The sequence below is a fragment of the Solea senegalensis genome, linkage group LG9, assembly GCF_019176455.1.
Source record: "Solea senegalensis isolate Sse05_10M linkage group LG9, IFAPA_SoseM_1, whole genome shotgun sequence".
Lineage (NCBI taxonomy): Eukaryota > Metazoa > Chordata > Actinopteri > Pleuronectiformes > Soleidae > Solea > Solea senegalensis.
In genome coordinates, this window is record NC_058029.1 from 7,760,252 (window position 1) to 7,778,576 (window position 18,325).

General features: G+C 41.3%; 1 protein-coding gene across 2 annotated transcripts; it reads right to left on the reverse strand.

The window, feature by feature from the left end:
- Nucleotides 1-1,262: 1,262 nt before the first annotated feature.
- On the reverse strand, nucleotides 1,263-17,021 carry LOC122775052 (regulator of G-protein signaling 22). Of its 2 annotated transcripts, XM_044034739.1 has the most exons (24): nucleotides 16,373-17,021; nucleotides 15,616-15,941; nucleotides 15,507-15,535; nucleotides 15,353-15,415; nucleotides 15,095-15,274; nucleotides 14,510-14,595; nucleotides 14,055-14,149; nucleotides 12,656-13,382; nucleotides 12,356-12,517; nucleotides 12,021-12,195; nucleotides 10,882-10,983; nucleotides 10,676-10,777; nucleotides 9,332-9,526; nucleotides 8,503-8,592; nucleotides 8,137-8,294; nucleotides 7,515-7,677; nucleotides 5,768-5,932; nucleotides 4,510-4,581; nucleotides 3,731-3,886; nucleotides 3,432-3,611; nucleotides 2,881-3,075; nucleotides 2,694-2,804; nucleotides 2,447-2,543; nucleotides 1,263-1,912 (listed from the first exon to the last, which is right to left on the reverse strand). In XM_044034739.1, exons 2-24 carry the CDS (start codon nucleotides 15,647-15,649, stop codon nucleotides 1,806-1,808), a joined length of 3,444 nt encoding a protein of 1,147 aa, XP_043890674.1. In that variant the 5' UTR covers nucleotides 15,650-15,941; nucleotides 16,373-17,021; the 3' UTR covers nucleotides 1,263-1,805. The 2 variants fall into 2 exon arrangements, with proteins under 2 accessions (XP_043890674.1, XP_043890675.1); XM_044034740.1 differs by lacking the exon at nucleotides 16,373-17,021 and having other exon boundaries at nucleotides 15,616-16,361.
- Between the last annotated feature and the right edge of the window lie 1,304 nt (nucleotides 17,022-18,325).

Genomic DNA, 18,325 nt, shown 5'->3' on the forward strand with positions numbered 1-18,325 from the left:
TAGCATGTCGTCCAACATTTGACAGAAAAGTCACATGTTAGTATGTCGTCCAAATTTTGACAAAAACGTCACAGGTTAGTATGTCGTCCAAATTTTGACAAAAAAGTCATAGGTTAGTACGTCGTAGAGCACATTTTTATTTGTTAATTAAGATTTTGAACTTATATTTACTTGCATTCCTGAACAGAAACATCAGTTTCAGTGGTCAAATGTTACGCTTGGTTTATTTCTGATTTCGCAGAGAAGCGAGTTGGCTCAAATGTCGTGAATTCAGTTCATTTTTTGTGGTCTAATAATCCTGTTAAGCACTGTCTATTATTAAATTAAAAATAAATGACAGGTTCAGAGAGTGTAGATAGTCACCAGGAATCGTTCTGACAAACAATCTTCTTCCATGTCAGTAAAACAGCTCCTTTCACCGACTTAAGTGTCTGGGTGGAAGGTTAAATTAGATGGCGTAGTGTTTGGTTGCCCTGGCAACCTGCCTTTTTTTCATGCAGCAGTCAATCAGGTTGTTCTTGATTACACATGAATGGACACCACCTGCAGCAGAACTAACACGGTTATGCACAGTTCTACCAGTAATCATCTGCGTGTTGGCCCTCAGGGAGACGGCGTTCGTGAGCGTTTGTCGGAGCAGCAGTATCGGCGGCTGGTGGATTACGTGACCAGAGCCTCCCAGTTCCTCTCCCCCTCCGCCGTGTGTCTCCAGCTGCAGCCGCCGGTGACGCTTGCTGAGCCGCCGCCCTCTGTCACCAAGTCTTATCGCTACCTGGTGGATCCAGCTTTCTCCAAGGTGTTTGTCAGCAAGTTCAACATGGTGAAGAATAAAGCCCTGCGCATTGGATTCCACTGACACCTGAGTTATTTAAGGTCAGACATTTGTTTCTACTTAAACAAAGTGGGGGGTGCACTCCTTTTTTATATATAGAAAAACAATTTATGCAAAATAAAGTTAAAATAACAAATTCATATATATATTTAACTGTATGTCCACATTATTCTTCTAAATTAATTGCCTTTTGAAATATATTTTTACTAATGCAACAGGAAGACTGTAAAATCTGTTTTAATCACAGCAACTCCTAAGTTAAGACTGCTTAACTTAAATGAACTCTATAACAAGTCAGATTTGTGTCAATGTGAATGAAACCGTTTCAGTCTGTAAAGCTCCTGCTGTTTATCTTCTCCTACAGCTACTGTTAAGTGCAATAGTAATAAAGAAAAAAAAAGATAAGTTGATGGACACTAAAGCAAGCAGCTGTCAACCAAAATGTTTTTATTCATGATGTAACATACTTGTTTAAACAATGTTCTGTTGTAGTTAACATTGTTGCCAACATGTTACTGTTGCACTACTGAGTCCTATGTAAAAAGTCTAATGATGCCTTCGATGTTTATAAATGGATATTAAGACAATAAAAACAATAAATGATAATAATGTGAAAGTCATTGTGTACAAGGTGAAACCTGAATAACTTATACAGTCAGCTTCATTTGTCTTCACGTCAGTAGAAGCAGGTGTCACACACAAGCTGTGAAACAGAAGTAAATGTTGGTCGGTGTGTTTCTTCTACTGGGTTTGAAAAAAAATATTCTTACATCACAAACCCAGCAGCTCCGTTTTCACTTGTTCTCCGATAACGGCCTCAGTCTGTCTCACCTTTGCCACAGGAAGTCGACGCTTACGCTTTGGTTTCACCTTGTGTGAAACCCGAACGTCTTACATCTTCTGCAGCAAACAACGGACGGCCTGTATGTTTTCGGAGGCAGAATGTGGTTTGGAGCTGTCGAACGAGCAGCGTTCACCTCCTGTTATACATGTTACACTGTTTACTGTCTGCTCTGGACGAGCGATGTGACCGCCTGACATCGCTCTCCGCTGACCTCGCGCTGTAGAAAGACGAGTCGTCTGAGGGGAGACATGGAGACGTGAGTTAATGAGCTGAAGTGCTCATAGACTTTCTGGTGATATAATAACACTAACACTGCTTACAGGCCTTCACTATGGAACACTCATGTCCTCCATACCTTCCCATTAAAGCATGATTTGCACTTCGCTTCATTACCCATCGTCCTCATTTATCACAGACTGGAACTAAGTCCTGCGCTAGCACCACGCCTCATTTACATGTACACACAGTGTGGATTCTGACTAACTTCTGCACAGAACATTGACACTTAATGGACAGGCTGAAGTGGCTGCTTTGGCTGGAGGTGCACATAATGAGACAAGTCTAAAATGTGAAGGGGATGGGGGTCTCTTTTAAAAATGCTTTGGCTTCAAATATCTATTAACATGTGGCAAGTTTGCTCAAATTTTAGCGTGGGAACAGCTAAGTGTCCTTTTGGTGTTTCCTTAGTTCACTACTTACTCGACGGAGAAAGAGCGAAAAGTGCTGGACATGGGAATTCACTAAACCTTGAGAGCAACAAGTGTACGTACCTGAGATTGTGGAGAAAGAGGTTTCTGGTGGAGTCTTACTCAGCTGCACCTCCTCTTGCTTCAGAGCTGCCACATACTTGGAGTAGGACCATGAAAGCTGCGGAAAAATGTGCACAAATGTAATCAACTGTAATGTGATTAGAAAAGTCAGAGGACAGTGAAATGACGAGGCCCTGTTTGGACGTGATGCCGTCAGCTTTTTTCACACATTTTCACACAACAGGAAGAATAACCGTGTGCTCCTCACCGGCTGTTTGGGCGCCATCAGCTGTTTGCTCCACGTCTTCCAGTCACTTTTGGCTTCTCCCGTGTCCGAGTCACTGTCTGAGTTGTCAGATTCTTGTTTCTCCCACTCTTCCTGCACAAAAGACGTCAGGTTACAACGAGTTTGCACACAACAGATTTTAACTGTACGTTAACCACATTGTCCTCACATGAGCTTTTCTCCTCCTCTCCTCCTCTTCCTCCTCCTGTTCCTCCTCCTCCTCTTTCCTCCTTTGTCGTCGTAATCTGTTTTTGTGTTTGGCCCGCTTCGCCTGCAGTAGAGGAAGGAGCTGCTCCTCTCGGACAGTTTTGCTCAACTCTTGGAATTTGGGCCAAAACTTGAGTAGTTCATTGAACACTGACAGCTGCGGGAGAACAACACAGAAAACAAGGACACGCAGGTTTGCACAAATATTCCTCTTAGCCCAAAACTTAACCAGTTCCTCAGAAATCAGGTATCAGAAGACGGGAGCTTTGCAGCTGCGGCTCCGGGTGTGAGGACATCGGTTCTCACAGTGGAACTATTCAGACAGAGAGTCTGGCTCCCGTGTAACGTTGCACACAACACGGTGTAGGTCTCAGAGATAGGATGCATCATCTACCTCATTAGGAACAGGTTTTGGTCTCCCTGAGGTCTACTGGTCCTGACAAGGTCAGTGTTTATGCCAGAAAATACCCCAGAGAGGTAACAAATACAAGAACACACACACATATACACAACCTGTGCTTCTCTGAAGATGTAAGGGCCGATCTCATGGCGTTTCTCCAGAATGTACTGGGCCTGTTCAGGACTAATGTCTATGCGCAGCTTGGGGTTCATGGATGAGTTGATAAAACAGTTGATGATGGTGGTGATCTTCTGCTGGATGGTGGTTTCTTCACTGTGAGAATGAGAAAGGTCCTTCATGCAGGAGGAGAGGTCACAGAGAATACATTAAAACAAAGGTACAGTACGTGATTTGTCCCCCCTGCTCCTGAAATGACTTGTTAAAAAGATCCAAACCAACTGTAAAGTTTTACTTTATATCTCTGGACCTCCAACCAAAAGAGCAGGTCATTTTCCAGGAAGTCTCCCTTCAGGGACACGTAGTGCTGGAACTGTGTACAAGTGATGGGGTTGAGTAAGAACTGTCGAAACTGGAGAATCTCTTTGGAGGAACTCATCCAGCTGTCGACCTGCAGGAGGACAACAAAGACGACACTGTGAGCCGTTTGCCAGAAGACATGGCAAAGTTTATATGGAATTAATTATTCTTCAATAAATCTCTCTATTAATTCAAAGAACGTCTGTCAATCAAATTGTCACTGTCACTTTACAGGCTCCTTCCTCCTCACCTAAAGACAGGATACACAAGGCCAGAGATGCGGGTACTGCACTTATTATAAAAATGAGAAAAAACATTGAAAGAAAAGTGAGGCCGGACATCCGCAGATCTGTGATCTCTGACCTACAGTCTTAGCTCAAAGAAAACTTGCTCTCTGCCAATAATGAGATAATAATCGTGAAGATGAGAGTCACAACCATGCTGGAAAACTCCTTCCTGTAATCATGAGAAATGCTCATGTTTAATATCTGCAGAGCTGACTGTGAGACGAAGGTTCGTAATGCTGATGCTTTAATCTCATTTATCCTGGATCCAATTTGGGAAAAACCAACCACAAGGCCAAAATTGGTATTTGACAAAGCCAGTGCATGAAGCCAAGTCATGAACTAAATCGCACACATGCTTTCAGGGCAGGAAATGCCTTATTTATCTCCTTTCACAATATCCAGCTTCCCTGTGAGGATTTCTCCTTACCTTCCAGTGTTTTCTCCTCCTCCTGCTTCGACGGGGGACGTACTGAGAGCGCTTGCCTGCTGATGATCGGAGCTGCCACACACAGAAACACACACACACACACACAAGGTCCAAAGTCAGATATTGGATTAAGACAGACACTGAAAACCTCTCTCTGTTCGACACAAACTGACAGTCACTGACAGTAACTGAAGCTCTCTCTGCTTTTTTACCCTTAACCTGTGATCTCACTCCTCCACTCTGCTGTCAGAGAGATCTTTACCTCTCTGGTGTCATGTTTATCTCCCCGTCCCAACCTCCTCTGTTCCCCCTATGTTCTCCTCTTCACCACCTTTTCCACTTAGCTCATCATGCAGAGTGTAATGCTAAACTGCTTCTACCTCTCATTTCTTAATGACAAGAACAAATATGGCCAACGTTGAAAACAGAGCAGCAGATTGTGCGGTGCTTGTGTTGACACTTGAGGAGGGAACCTGAGAGAGAGGCAGTGTTCAGTGGTTTCTCACATAGCAGAGCTGCTGCTGCTAATGTGTGTCTGACTTATTATCTGTGTTCACTCTCAGGGTCAATACACACACTAACATCAATGCTAACAAGAGCATTTACTGTAACTACAGCTTATACAAGGCAGTTCTTCTACTTTTACTGTTACATTTTCAGCCATTTGTCAGTATGTTTGTCAGTGTGAATTTAAAAGAAAGAGAAAATAATCTGTTTATTGGCCAAAAACATAACCACTAGGGGCGGCTCAATACCACAGTTTTTAAACTCTACCAGTACTGATAGCAGTCGTTTTTCCTAGTTTTTTAACAACCAAGTTAAGATCACATTTGTGCTGATGCATTTATCACCTGTCCAAAATATGATGCTCCAATAAAGAAGAAATTTTAAGTTTTCCTTTCTGTGGTATCTGATCCAGTGAGAGTATTGTATCGGCTCATCACCAGTAATCACATCTAGGGCTGCAACTAACGATTATTTTCATAATTGATTAATCTGTCCATTATTTTCTCTGTTTATCGAGTCTGTAAAATGTCAGAAAAAGTTGACGTGTATGAACATATTCACATTAAGAAGCTGAAAAATCTGAAAACATGTTTTAATAATTCCAAAAAAGACTGATTATCACAAAGCTGCAGCCCTAATTACATCATACAGTATATTAACAGGCAAACTCATGACTCACACATGACTGGAGCTGCCAGGTAACTGTTACAGCCAAATTCTATGAAGACAATGATCGTGTTAAAATGTCTACCTGTGGTTTTTGTCTCTGTCGCTCTACGAACTCTCCTGTGGACAGAAACTTGGGCAGCCATGTTTTCTCAAGGTGATTCTTGACAATGTCCTGGATTTCTGCGATGACGAGGTCTGAGAGACACTCGGGCTTCAGATGGTCCATTCCACCTACCATATGAAAAATCTACAGAGAGAGAGACAGCAAACAAGGACAGTGAACGTCTCAGCAGATACACATGGTTGCATTTTTGTTCACATGAATTGTCACAGATCTGTGTGTAAGGCTGAGGAGCATACATGTCGACATTTTCTATAAAACCACATGAGGGACATAAGAGTTGGTGAATGAACTCAGTAAAAACTGCCCACAGTGGGAAACTGGGCAGAGAACTGCCCTCCTCCTCCTCCCTGATTCCTGCTGTTCTCTTCATCTTCTATGTCTGCTTTCTATCCTCATACATTGCTCTGGTCTCCTTTCCCCTTCTTCTTTTTCCTTCATATTTTTTCGCTCATTTCATTCTGCGCGCACACACACTCGCACGTATGCCCACACTCAGTCGTACGCAGGCCTCACAAATGAGAAGCAGTCGTGCCACTGGAGCGAGACTCGGCAGATGAAAGGAGGCCAATCTCTGACTGATGATGGAATGATTGAAAGAGTGAAGGGTCAAAGCAGTAAAGCTGTCAGTCTCTACACTCACGCTCACGCAGACGACAACCAACGCTGAGACGCAAGAGCAGCAGCCAAAACACAGAAGCAGCAGAGCTGGTATCCTCATTCAGCTGCACAGGTACAGTCATTTTACAGGGCATTAATGAGAGAAGGATGATAAATGCCAAATGCCGTGCGGCAGAGATGACTCCTTCTCTCTTAAACACAAGTGAAGCTATATTTATACTCTGTTCCTGGGCACTTTTAGTAATTGTAGCCCAACACAACTTGACTTTAAAAGTCTCAAGAAGTTTTAAATCCATTCCAAGGTAAAAAAAAAAAGAAAGAAAAAAGTTCAGTTGTTTCCATGGCAACCACATATTATCCTTCTAACATACTGCAGTGTCAGTGAAGCGGCACCTGACTTCATCTGAAGTGTCTGTTTGACATCTTGTAACGTTTTCATCACTTTTAAAAAAATATATAAAAAATTGAGACACTGACTAATAATTGCTGTTAGCAGCCATCTGTGGTGACAGATTAAAATGACTATTTCATGTACCGTCTACTTTACACACTGTGTCCTCTTACTGTGACCCCACAATCAAGAACCCCAGTCTCAAGACTATACATGTCAGTAGATTCCAAACCTACTGTCACTGTTACTGCAGCTGATCTTCCCCCGTTCTCCCTCCATCTGAAATCACACTCCACCCCCCTCTTCCCTCTCATTTTAATTCTAACCATGTCTTCTCATCTCCCCCGTCCTCCAGCGACAGCCTGCTGTCAGAACTGTCAGCATGGAGCAAGCAGGGGGCCAGAGTTGGGAAACTGTCTGACCTCTGTTCATCACATGTGATTGTTGAGACTCAGCTGGAGCTCAAATCACATCTAAAGGACTGTCATGTCATTGGTACCATGTGTCCTTCCCCTCTGTCTCTAAAAATGCAACTTGACACTCGAAGAGAAGAGAATAGAAGAGCAGAGGGCAATAATGAAACATTGCAGATGCAAGAGCAACAAATCTCTCCCTTCACTGCAGTGTTTTTAACATTTTCACTAAGAGGGAAACTGAATGAACATCTTGTGTTTTTAAATTGTATCCCTCACATACCTCGTCCTGTTGTTCTGTTGAGGCAGGGCTTTCAGGGCCAAAGAAATACTTCCTGTTGAGGTATTTGGCTGCGATGTGGGACGACCTCTCTCGATTGACAGTCTTGTCCTTTGGACGAGTCCTCTTGTACCGCTCCAGATCCAGCCAACATGTCAGGTGAACACTGTGCAGAAACGTGTTAATGTTATTGTATATAGTGTGTGTACATTTATTTCTTTTCACACTTTGGTGATTTTTTGTTGCTGTTAATATTTGGTCTTTGTTTGGTCTTAGCAAACACACACGATGTTAACAAGAGTCGCCCCCTGGTGGCCACTCACCATTACCTATTATTGCCTCCTGATTAGCTTCACCCACTAAACCGGTCGGTAGAGGTGATATGTGTTAATTCTGTTGAGTTGCTGAATTATTAGTTTGTTTGTTTTTAGACTTAAAACAAATCACTTCATGTGACACGAGATGTAAACACAGCCTTACTGAGAAACACAGAGAGAGTCACATAATAGAGCTGATAATAAGCAACGTGTAAACTCATTTGACAATGGTTTGAATGTACAATTACATTTAAAAGTTACGCACTACACTTTTAAATGTTAAATATAGTGTGCGTCTCACAGCCTACCTGGCGTCTTGATCATCGAGGAAAGACATAAAGTGCCCAATCTCATGGCGGTGACGAAGCAAGGAAGCCAGACCATAACCTTGGTAATTTGGAGATACTTTGGACCAGGAGTCGGACAAGTCATCCTTTGAGTGGTTGGCAGAAGCAGCAGAATTGCACTGTTGCAACACAACAGGAGAACAGAGTCAACAAGAGAATAAAAAGGAAAATAAATCTGCAACAGTTCTGCTTCTCCTAATCGTTCATTTTTCTGGTGATCCAGCTTTAAGTCCAGGACCATCAGCAGCACAAAGCCATTTTACATTTACGTTTATTTGTGGTTAACTGAGACACATTTATAGTGACATAGACATTTAACTGACTAACCTGTTTAAGACGCTCTGATTCCTTCAACATACTCTGCAGCTCCCTGTACTCCTGACTGTCCACCGTGTGCACCCGCTCATGCATACGCACCTGCACAGACACAAAGCCAGTTCGAGCTGCAGTCGCCAAGATTATTTTCATGATACATCGTTTTATAACAACCGACGTATAAAATAAATCAGGCATAAAAATGCGGGTCTTGTCTACAAAATCCTACACAAAATGGCCTCCACCCCTCTGAAAGATTTTGTGAGCATAAGAACAAATCCACATCCTCGAGGAGACTGCAATGTTCCATTTAGAAAAACTGCTTTTTTAGTCAATCAGTGTTTTTCTATCAGAGGAACACCAGCCCAACAATTATTAGAGAGCTCACTTAGCAGTCGTTTAGCTGCCAGTTGAAACAGTGTGGCTCATTGACAAGCAAACCTGCCAGCACTGAAACTGACTCCTCCGGCTGTCAATAAACTCTGTGTTCTCTAGTGTAACCTAGTGTACTCGTCTATCGCCCACTGTGTTATGGTCGACTGTAGCTCACGGAAATTTTAATGGTGTATGCATGTTTTATACTTGCTCTGAATCCATTGGTTTAGATTTTGTTGTTCTATTCTATCGGTGTGTTGGAGCAAGGAAACATCTATAACATGCAGGACAGTGGGTCCCCAGGATCAGGATTGAGAAACACTGATCTAATTGGTGCCTGGTTGTAGAGAACGTCTGTGAATGGTGAGTTACAAATCTTGTGGCTTCATTGCAGGACTTTCATATTATGGTTTATGTTACTAAAACAGAATGGAAGTGAACGAAGCTGTGACTGTGCCGTGATCACCTGCTGGAAGGACTCTTTGTCCCTGCTGACCAACAACATCCACGGCTGCAGCAGAATATCCAGTATGTGCTCCTCAGCTTTGTCAAACAGCTCCTCATAAGCAGGTATCAGTCGCTCATACACCTCCTTTCTGATCTCCTCGTCCACGCCGACACTCCTCTTAGCAGAAGTGGACAGATATGTGGAGTATAGGAGCTGGAGAGGAGAGGAGAGTAATGTCAGCACCTCAGAGCACCTCTCACAACCGCAGTCACTTTCATCGTCACCATTGTTCAGCATTCTCTGCATTCACTCACCACGACTGCCATCATACCACATAAACATCGGTCTTTAACCCCGTTGGCTACAACCCCGTGGAAAGATCATGTCAGTATCATTCCTCTGGCAAAACAAAGGTTAACTGAAGGAAAATAGATTTTGTGCTGTGAGGTATTCTGGACCATACCACTCTGTTTTCCTCTCCTGGTCCAGCTGTAACCAGACTGAGCGGTTCTGGCTGACTACACTGGCGCAAACCCTGGGGGGGGGATCTGACTCACTTGTTTTTATGGGGTTTAAATCTTTTTGCTTAGTGAGGGGTAAAGAGGGTAGAAAGAATCACTGGGGAGAACAGGAGTGGCGACGGAGCATGTAGTAAAAAGGCAGGTGTGTAGGAGCGCCGGTGCAAAAAGGAGGGTAACAAAGTTTTTTTCGGTTACTTTTAAGACCATTGTTCTCTGCAACATGAATTTATTGTGATTCATGATGTTTCCAGGTTTCTTTTCTAACATGTGCCTTTCTAAAAAAGCTCTGGATATTGTTTTCCTTGGTATTAATCATCATAATCTGAGTTTTAAATTGGCAATAACTTATTTTCCACAAAAACATGATTTCACATGAACATGCCTCTTTTTTATTACTCAAAATTAGTTTGACATTGTTCAGTTGGCTTTAGCAAGACTTCAGGAAACTTTAAAATATCATTAAATCATGAACAGTTTATCATCTGAAGTAATGCACTTTGATTATTTTTGGCTAAATAAACATGACGTTATTATAAAAAGGAGTAGCCCAGACTCCGCTCTCGATTAGAGACGACGTCATAGCAAACACACTCAAAACAGAAAACACATAAAGATTTATTTAAAAAATAAAAAATAAAAATAAAAACAGTGATTTGTAGTGAAAAAATAGACATTTATAAAACCGGGAAAATACTTTTATTTACATGTTTTATTGCTTGTGCTCACTGGATGCAAGGCTGGTGACAGTGTAAAACATCACCTCATTGCATGACCATAACATTTGAAACAGCAATGTGTGTATACTGTGTGTGTGTACTGTGTGTAATGTGTGTGTACTGACCTGGGCCTCTCTCCGTACTCTGTAGGGATCCAGACCATCCTGGTAGAAAAGTTCATGGTAGTGCTGCAGGTCAGTCCAGAAGTAAACTGCATTCTCCCACAGCTGCGGCAGGACAAACAATCAAACAGTGACTCCCTCTGTTGTAACTGTGACGCTCCACATTGTGATTTCTAAACATATCGACCCTCCTGATGTTGTCGCTGTACCTGGTTTTGCGATTGTTCACAAAAGTGTGTGAAGTAGGAGCCGGCGCGTGAGTCCACACAGAGAGCCTGCAACATGTTCTCCAGTCTTCTCTCTTCCAGTATCTGATGACGTACAGCACAGTCAACAACAGGACAAGTTTTTACAATTGTGCTTTGGTCACATTTAGTTTGAAGTCGAATAATGCATACAAACTTAAAATATAGAGCCATAGGTTTAATTCGAGCGGGGTTTACGTCTGCTAAAGACCTTTGACCTCGACCATTTAAACACATAACACTGAAAAACTGAATTAGGTCCACATGAAGTTAAACAAATCATCATGTGTAAAATCCTTCTGATGTCTGCAGATGTTGACTATGATTCTCTCTCACAGCTTCACTGCAGCCTCCTACAGTTCCTGCTCATTGTGAGGTCATTTTGTTGGTTTACGGTTTACGGCTTTTCGTCGTTATTAGCTCGGACTGCTGAGTCTGCATTTCCAACTATTGTTTTCCTGTTTTCTGTATTATTCTTGGCTGACTGTGGCCTTCAGCTGTGTCTACATGCTTTGTCCAATATGTTTGAAATATTCACCCCCCCACCCCCCATACCCAAAATTAATGGAGACACACACTGTGCTTGTCTGCCTTTAATCTGTATGTGAGTTGCCATGGCAACAAAGGGTAAGGAATTTCATATGCCTTTCTTCTTTGCAGTGCAGATTGAGAGCAGCAGCGTGAGGACTCATTATGACCAGTTGCATTTTTCAGCTGGAAAAGCACTTTTTCTAGTTAACTGAGAATGTTGAGCTCCTGTGCTACGAATGCTTGAAGATCAAAGGCTTATGATGGTCGGTGTTGTACAGCTGTGGGCCGTCCAGAGAACATTTTAGCCCTGATGTTCTTCCTTCTTTTCATCAAAACTGCACATCAGGTGACCACGTTGTTTGATGTTTTTATATTTTTTTTCTGTGTTTTACGGTGTACCAAAATATTTTGACAAACTAAATCTCCAACATTCTAAACCTTCTTCTGGTTTCTCCCTTCTCCCATCTTGTTCTCTTTACATTACTGTAAACCCACTCAAATTCAACATTTACATGATTTACTCAGCACCTCTGAGTAAAATCTTGTGCTGAAGTTCCACCCACTCCTCCTACCTGTGTAGGGTCAGTTGTGGAGGACTGGGGCACAGAGGCGTCAGGGTGGGAAGAGGATTCAGTCAAGGAATCACTCTGAGGCCGTCTGTCTTGTGAAGGGCAATTCCACCACTCTGTCCACAGATCGTCATCATGGTCATCCTGAACTTCCTGAGACCTCCAGAACCGCGGAGCCCTGTGAGGAAGACGAGAGAGAAATATTAATTAATTGTCTGAGTAAATTGTTAGTGTAATTACTGTACATGTATTATATTCAGCTAATGCAGGACACATTCTCAGTTATCGCCTTATTCTATTTCTACAAATAGTGACATAATCGGAAGACAAGTATTCACCAATAGTAGAGCAGGGCCTCAGTGAGGCAGGGCTGGACTAAACGCAGATTCTCTTCTGACCAGCAGGGGGAGGTAATCAGCCCCAGTCTAGAGAGCAGCTCTGTGTTCAGGCTGCTGTGACTGCTGCTCAGCAGGTATCGACACCTCATCAGGACCAAGTACCTGAAACAAAATACCACATTACATCACAGTTCCAACTTGTATTTCCATTAGATTGTTTGAGGATTGTATCTTATGTTTTAGTATTCGTATGACAACAAACCATGGTTGTTAAAAGTCATTAAAAGGATTGATGTTCACCTGTTCTTCCGTTCTCCGTGCTGCAGAGCTTTCAGTTTTTCTATGTCCATCCAGAGACTAAGCAGCTTTTCTCCTGGTGTTCCTTGTAAAAACTCCTTGAACTCATCCAATCCTGGTTTATTGTCATGGCAACAGGTACCATGGCAACATATATCACAGACATTTTCTTGATCGGTACCCCAACACCTCTCCTCCGTGTTCTCATCCCATTCTGTGTTCTTCTCCGCTCCACTCCCCCACTTGTCTGCCTGAACTTCCTCTCTGTTCCTCTTCAGTCTTTCTTTACATTCACACCGTTTCTCTTTGCTGGTGCAGCTTGTCTGTTCTCCAGGCTTGTTGAAACAGTCAGAGATGTTTCCCTGGCTCTGATCATCCATTATGTTGAGAGCATTGTTGAGCATTTGTTTAACCTCTCTGTCAGACACGTTCTCCAGCTGCAATTCAGAGGAATCACAGCTCTGGCTCATGGACTCCTCGAGATAATGCATCTCTGAACTGCCAGCTGGTGGCTCTGTAAAGCTGACATGCAACTCCATTTGTGGGCTCTGGAGTTCCTGAGTTTCATCACGTTTATGGTTGGAGAAGGAGGAACATGGCACAGACTGAGAGGAAAAGGAACGTGAGTTGTCTGCCTCAGAGCAGCTGGAGATACATCTGGACGACTTCCTGTATTTTGTATGTTCTTTGTGGTCAGAGAGCAAATATGTAATGTTCTTCGTCAGCGTCCCTTTGACAGAAAGGAACAGATAAAATATTAAACATTAACTTCAAGACTGCTCTTCAGTAAGCCCATAAACAGGACATTCATTATTAAGAAATAAAATAACTATAATATGTCATCATAGAGATTAAGGAATCATGTTGAATTGAAATATTGGATGGCGCACCCAGGATATTAGCAAAATAAATTTTCATTTATGGACTGCAAAGTGTTTTTATGTTTTGGTTTGGTGCCCTCCCTTCTAATAATGCAGTTAGTAGCACTTCAACATGTGGTGCCAGCAGAGTGAGCAGAGAGCAGTTAAAAACTGCAAAGCATTGGAAATACTAAACAATCGCGGACCCAAAAGGCCTTGGTACTTCACTCAAAAACATCTCAGAGGAGAAGGAAAATTTAGGGTTTACATTGGAAATGCATTAAAATGTTTCATTGGTTATCATGCTGTCATCTCCAGGCACACTTTCAGCCTCCACCTGATACTACAAATACCAAATAGGTTAAATGTTTATAAAACAAAACAGTCAGTGGTTACATAATGTTTGTGCATGAACACAGTGAGATGCCATCATTTAGGCAACTATGCCTCTGCAATTGCAGTTACTGTTTTAAACACTAAAGGTTGAAATTGTACATATTTTTTTCATCACATTTGAACAGAGAACTCACTGGTGTGTGTACCTTGTTTTGATGAAATGTTCTCCAGGGAGTGTGAGCTGCTTTTCATTCTCTGGACACAGAGGGTTGGCTCCCACTGACACAACAACTTGGCAAGTCTGGAAAAAAACAGGAACCAACTCTGTTATAAATCAATAAAATGAACTTGTGTGTTATTCCCCTGACATTGCTTGCGTGTATGGGTCGCACGTTAGCATGAGGCAGCCGAAGTCACCTGATCTGGACTGAGATGTGAGAAGTAGGGCAACTTTAAAGCCACACAATAGGACAGCGGAGTACGGTGAGAGGTTTACACACACAAACAGAAACATTATTTGAAACCAATGATCATAATATGATACAACTTTTTTTTTTAAAAGGCCAACTGTCTTTAAAATGCTAGTCACAGTTGCTGCAGTGCTGAAGTGATAATAGTTTGGAAAGTCACTCAAAGACAAACTGACAAGCACCTACATTACCTGTATTCAGTGTAGCAGTCACTCTTGAGGAAGAAGGGCAATCTTTCCCTCATGATCCACTCAATTCCTTGCTTTACATCCAAGCACTGCAAAAGGTCACAGAGACAGATTCCTTCAGTCAATCTGCAACAACTAGAGCAGTGGTTCTCACTCTTTTTAACCTGAGAAAATATTCAATTCTCGTAACACCATCATCAACAAAGTTAAAATACAGTTGTAGCAAAGTCAGCTATAGACTTTTCACAGGAAGCAGATTTATTTGCAATAAGATAATTTGCTCTTTCATCATCCTCCTCTTCCTCACATATACTTCACACACTGGTATAGTGAGATTAGATTAAGATAGCGCAAGAGATGAGGGGACTAATTATCATTATTTTTGTTATTTGTTTAATTTTCTACACAGTGATCAAAATTTCTCGGCTCAGCTCGAACCACATGACACAGTAGACACAGTATTCCGGATTTTCCACCAGAGGAAGCTCACGTACCGGTTTGAGAACCATGGTGCCAGAGCATGGAGTTCTGCTCCTCTTCATAATCACATTAAACGTTTGATTTTCACATGAGTTATTGTGCTCTTACACAGACTGTGTACTGGTTGTCCACAGGAGTTATGGTCAGCATTGAGGGGTCACCAGTGAGGAGTTGTGATTTGCTGTGTTGAAGAACTGATCGGATTCTTCTGGAGATCGTCTCCGCTGCTCCACTCACCACCTCAAACAGTCCAGTCTCCTGGTTGTGCAGCAGAGCCTCTGAAAAGCACTGATGAAATATACAAGAGTGTAAGGATGGTTTTTGAAGTGTTGCAAATATTGTGTTCATACATTAGGACTACTTTACCGGCATGCTTAAGAAATCATTGAAGAAGTGATCCAGTATGTCATCGGACACCAGTGTGTGTTCCTGTATGAAAAACAACAACAAAAGAGTGTTTTGATTAAATTAATCAAAATTATGAGATTATGAAAATTTGAGAGAAAAAATCTTTACTCACAAAATTATCATCTGTGAGGTTTGGTAACTCTTCAAAGAAAAAGAAAAAAGTTAAGATTGGTATCAGTTGAAAACATCAATGCATTGACATGTCTTACTTGTCCTCTTACCCTTTGAAACTGCTCCACACATGATTATGACCATTTAGTTTGTTTTGTTCTCTGGAATCCGTAATGTTACATGACTTCCTTCTTCTCCTTCTCCTCGCTCTACTTCTTAGCCTATGTACCCAAAACGTACACTTGTTTCTTATGGCACTTGGCGTCCATAATGCTGCATTCTGTGCATTCCTCTAGAGTTCACTTCTTTCTGCCTTTTCTTCTATTGCTTTGATTTAAAAAAATAATAATAATCACATTCCTTTCATCTTGGTGGTGTAAGCGCTTTGCCTTATAAATGAGGTTCTGCCACCAAAGGCCCAGGCTGAGAAAGTGTCCTGAAGAGAAAACAGAGTGCACACAAAAACTACTGCCGGGGACGAGCATAGCTTTACAACCTACTTAACAATTATAGCAAACTGACATTTCCACTTCCCCACTTTTGAACTTGAAACTCCACGGATCAAAGAGCTCCAGGTTTGGACACAGCATCATGGTAAGATAAATTTTGCTTATGTAATGTGATTTTAAGATAATGTAGTTATTAGTTTAAAAGAAAATAAATAAATTAGAGTTAGAGTGACTCTAAGAATTTTGTATAAAACCTAAACTTGTTAGGCTTTTAAGTTTATGTAAAAAAAATAAATATAAAAAAAAAAAAATTGACAGAATTGTGGCAGTGAGGTGTGGCAATTCTTTAAAGAAAAATAAAAGATCAATATCAGTTTAAATGCATGAGTATAATAGCATTTCTTAGGAGTGCTCTTACCTTTTGAAACTAGTCCACCTCAGACCGAACTCGAGGGCCAGAGAGTCGAGTCACACGGTTTGATACGGACACACTGAACCAGCAGCTCTCAGTGTAATTACAGACACATTGCACGTTGCTATGGAAGTGGACTCTTTTTCAAAACACAGGGGTGGTAAAAGTTTAACTAGACAAGGACAGACATACTAATGCAACCATGCAGTTCTTCTAGTTTCAAGTCTAAACCTCACTTCACTTTCAATTAGACACAAAAGATACATTACTAGGAGAATACTATTACTATCACTCACATTTAATTAAAAAAAGGGAATGAAACTAAATACAACGTAGTAAAGACAAGATGCCACTAGATGGCGACAAACACTGACATTTGTTTATACAGCTTACAAACGGGAGACCCTCTCAAAAATGAGACGAGTTACAGAGGTGTAAAAAATAAAATCACCAAATTTATTTTAAAACGGTTTTGAAAAGGCATTTGCAAAAGTAAAAAATCTCAGGAGCTTCAAAAAACAATTGCACACACTTCAACACGGCATTTAGAATAATTACATCAACAGCAAAATTCAAACAAGATGCTGGGAAGGGGGATTCCTTCAAATTCATGATTAAAAACACAGAAAAGAACAGAACTGGAAAAAAGGCTAATACAGTACAGATACACAAAGACAAAAATGATGAGAACAGAACGTGTTCCCATGTAAAAAGAAAACAAACCAGTCTCCTGGTTGCCAAGTCATTAGGCAGAAAAAATGCATAACAGACTTTGGCACAGCAAGAAGGAATAGCAGACTATTGTTTTTATAGTCTTCTTACATTTCGCCGACTTTGAGCACTTCCTGGAAGAATAATGTCACTTTTGCGTCGGCTCACAGACTGACTGCCACATTCTCTGGAGCCGTGAAAAGCACACAAACAGGACGTGCAGAACTGGAAACCACAGTCACCGCTGCTGCACACACCTTCCCCCTTCACTGAGTGACATCTCGCTGGATGCTGACACCGAGGGCATGGCTTGAGGCATTCATCATTGAAGAGGGTTTTAGCAATCTGAGAACAGAAAAAAGAAATGTTTTAAATAAATGCTTAATGTAAACATTAACTCATTTATTAGACCCCCTGCAATAAAAATGAGAAATCTTAAATTAGAAATCTTTCAAAAACTAAAAATGTTATTGTTATTTATTTGGCAAATACACTGAATTCACCTTTTTATACCCAAATATGAGCCGGCTCACTAGACTTCCGGAAAGTCCAAAATTAATCAAGCACTAAAACAAATTTTTCCAGGAAGCGAATAACTATAACTTGACATCTTAATCAAGAAATAATAATGTGCTTTACTTTTTTTCCAGTGTTTTGGTAAAAAAGTAAATTTGATAATTCATGGTCAACAATAATTATATTTTAGCATTAAAAATATAATTTCAGTTAAAAAGCTTCCACATACTGGTACTGTTAACCATTACTATAACAAAAAAATTAACAACGCTGGCTTTGGGTGGTGGTCTAATAAATTACTTTGATAGATAAATATGGAAATAAGCAACATAGCAAACATCCTGGTCAATGACGGACATTATCAAGACCAAGAGGTGGAAGGAAAGAACTCGCCATGTTTGTCCCCACTGAAACAAACACCTCCCTGCTAACTACAGAAAAACTCGATCTAAGGGTAAACATTGAGAGAATGTGGTGCACGAAGGCCACAACAATACCAGTGGTAACAGGTACTCAGTCTAGTCAAGAAAGGGATGGAAAATTACTACAAAGTTCATGGTAACGGGAAAGACCGTTCACCCCCCTGCACGTTATCCACCATCACACTCTCATGGTAGCCTTACATTCAATGGATGGAGTATGTTTTGTGAGCAAACAGAACAGGACTTTAAGGGAAAAACTGGGGCTCGTGATAAGGTCTAAAGAGGAAATCTTTATTGAAACGACATGGAA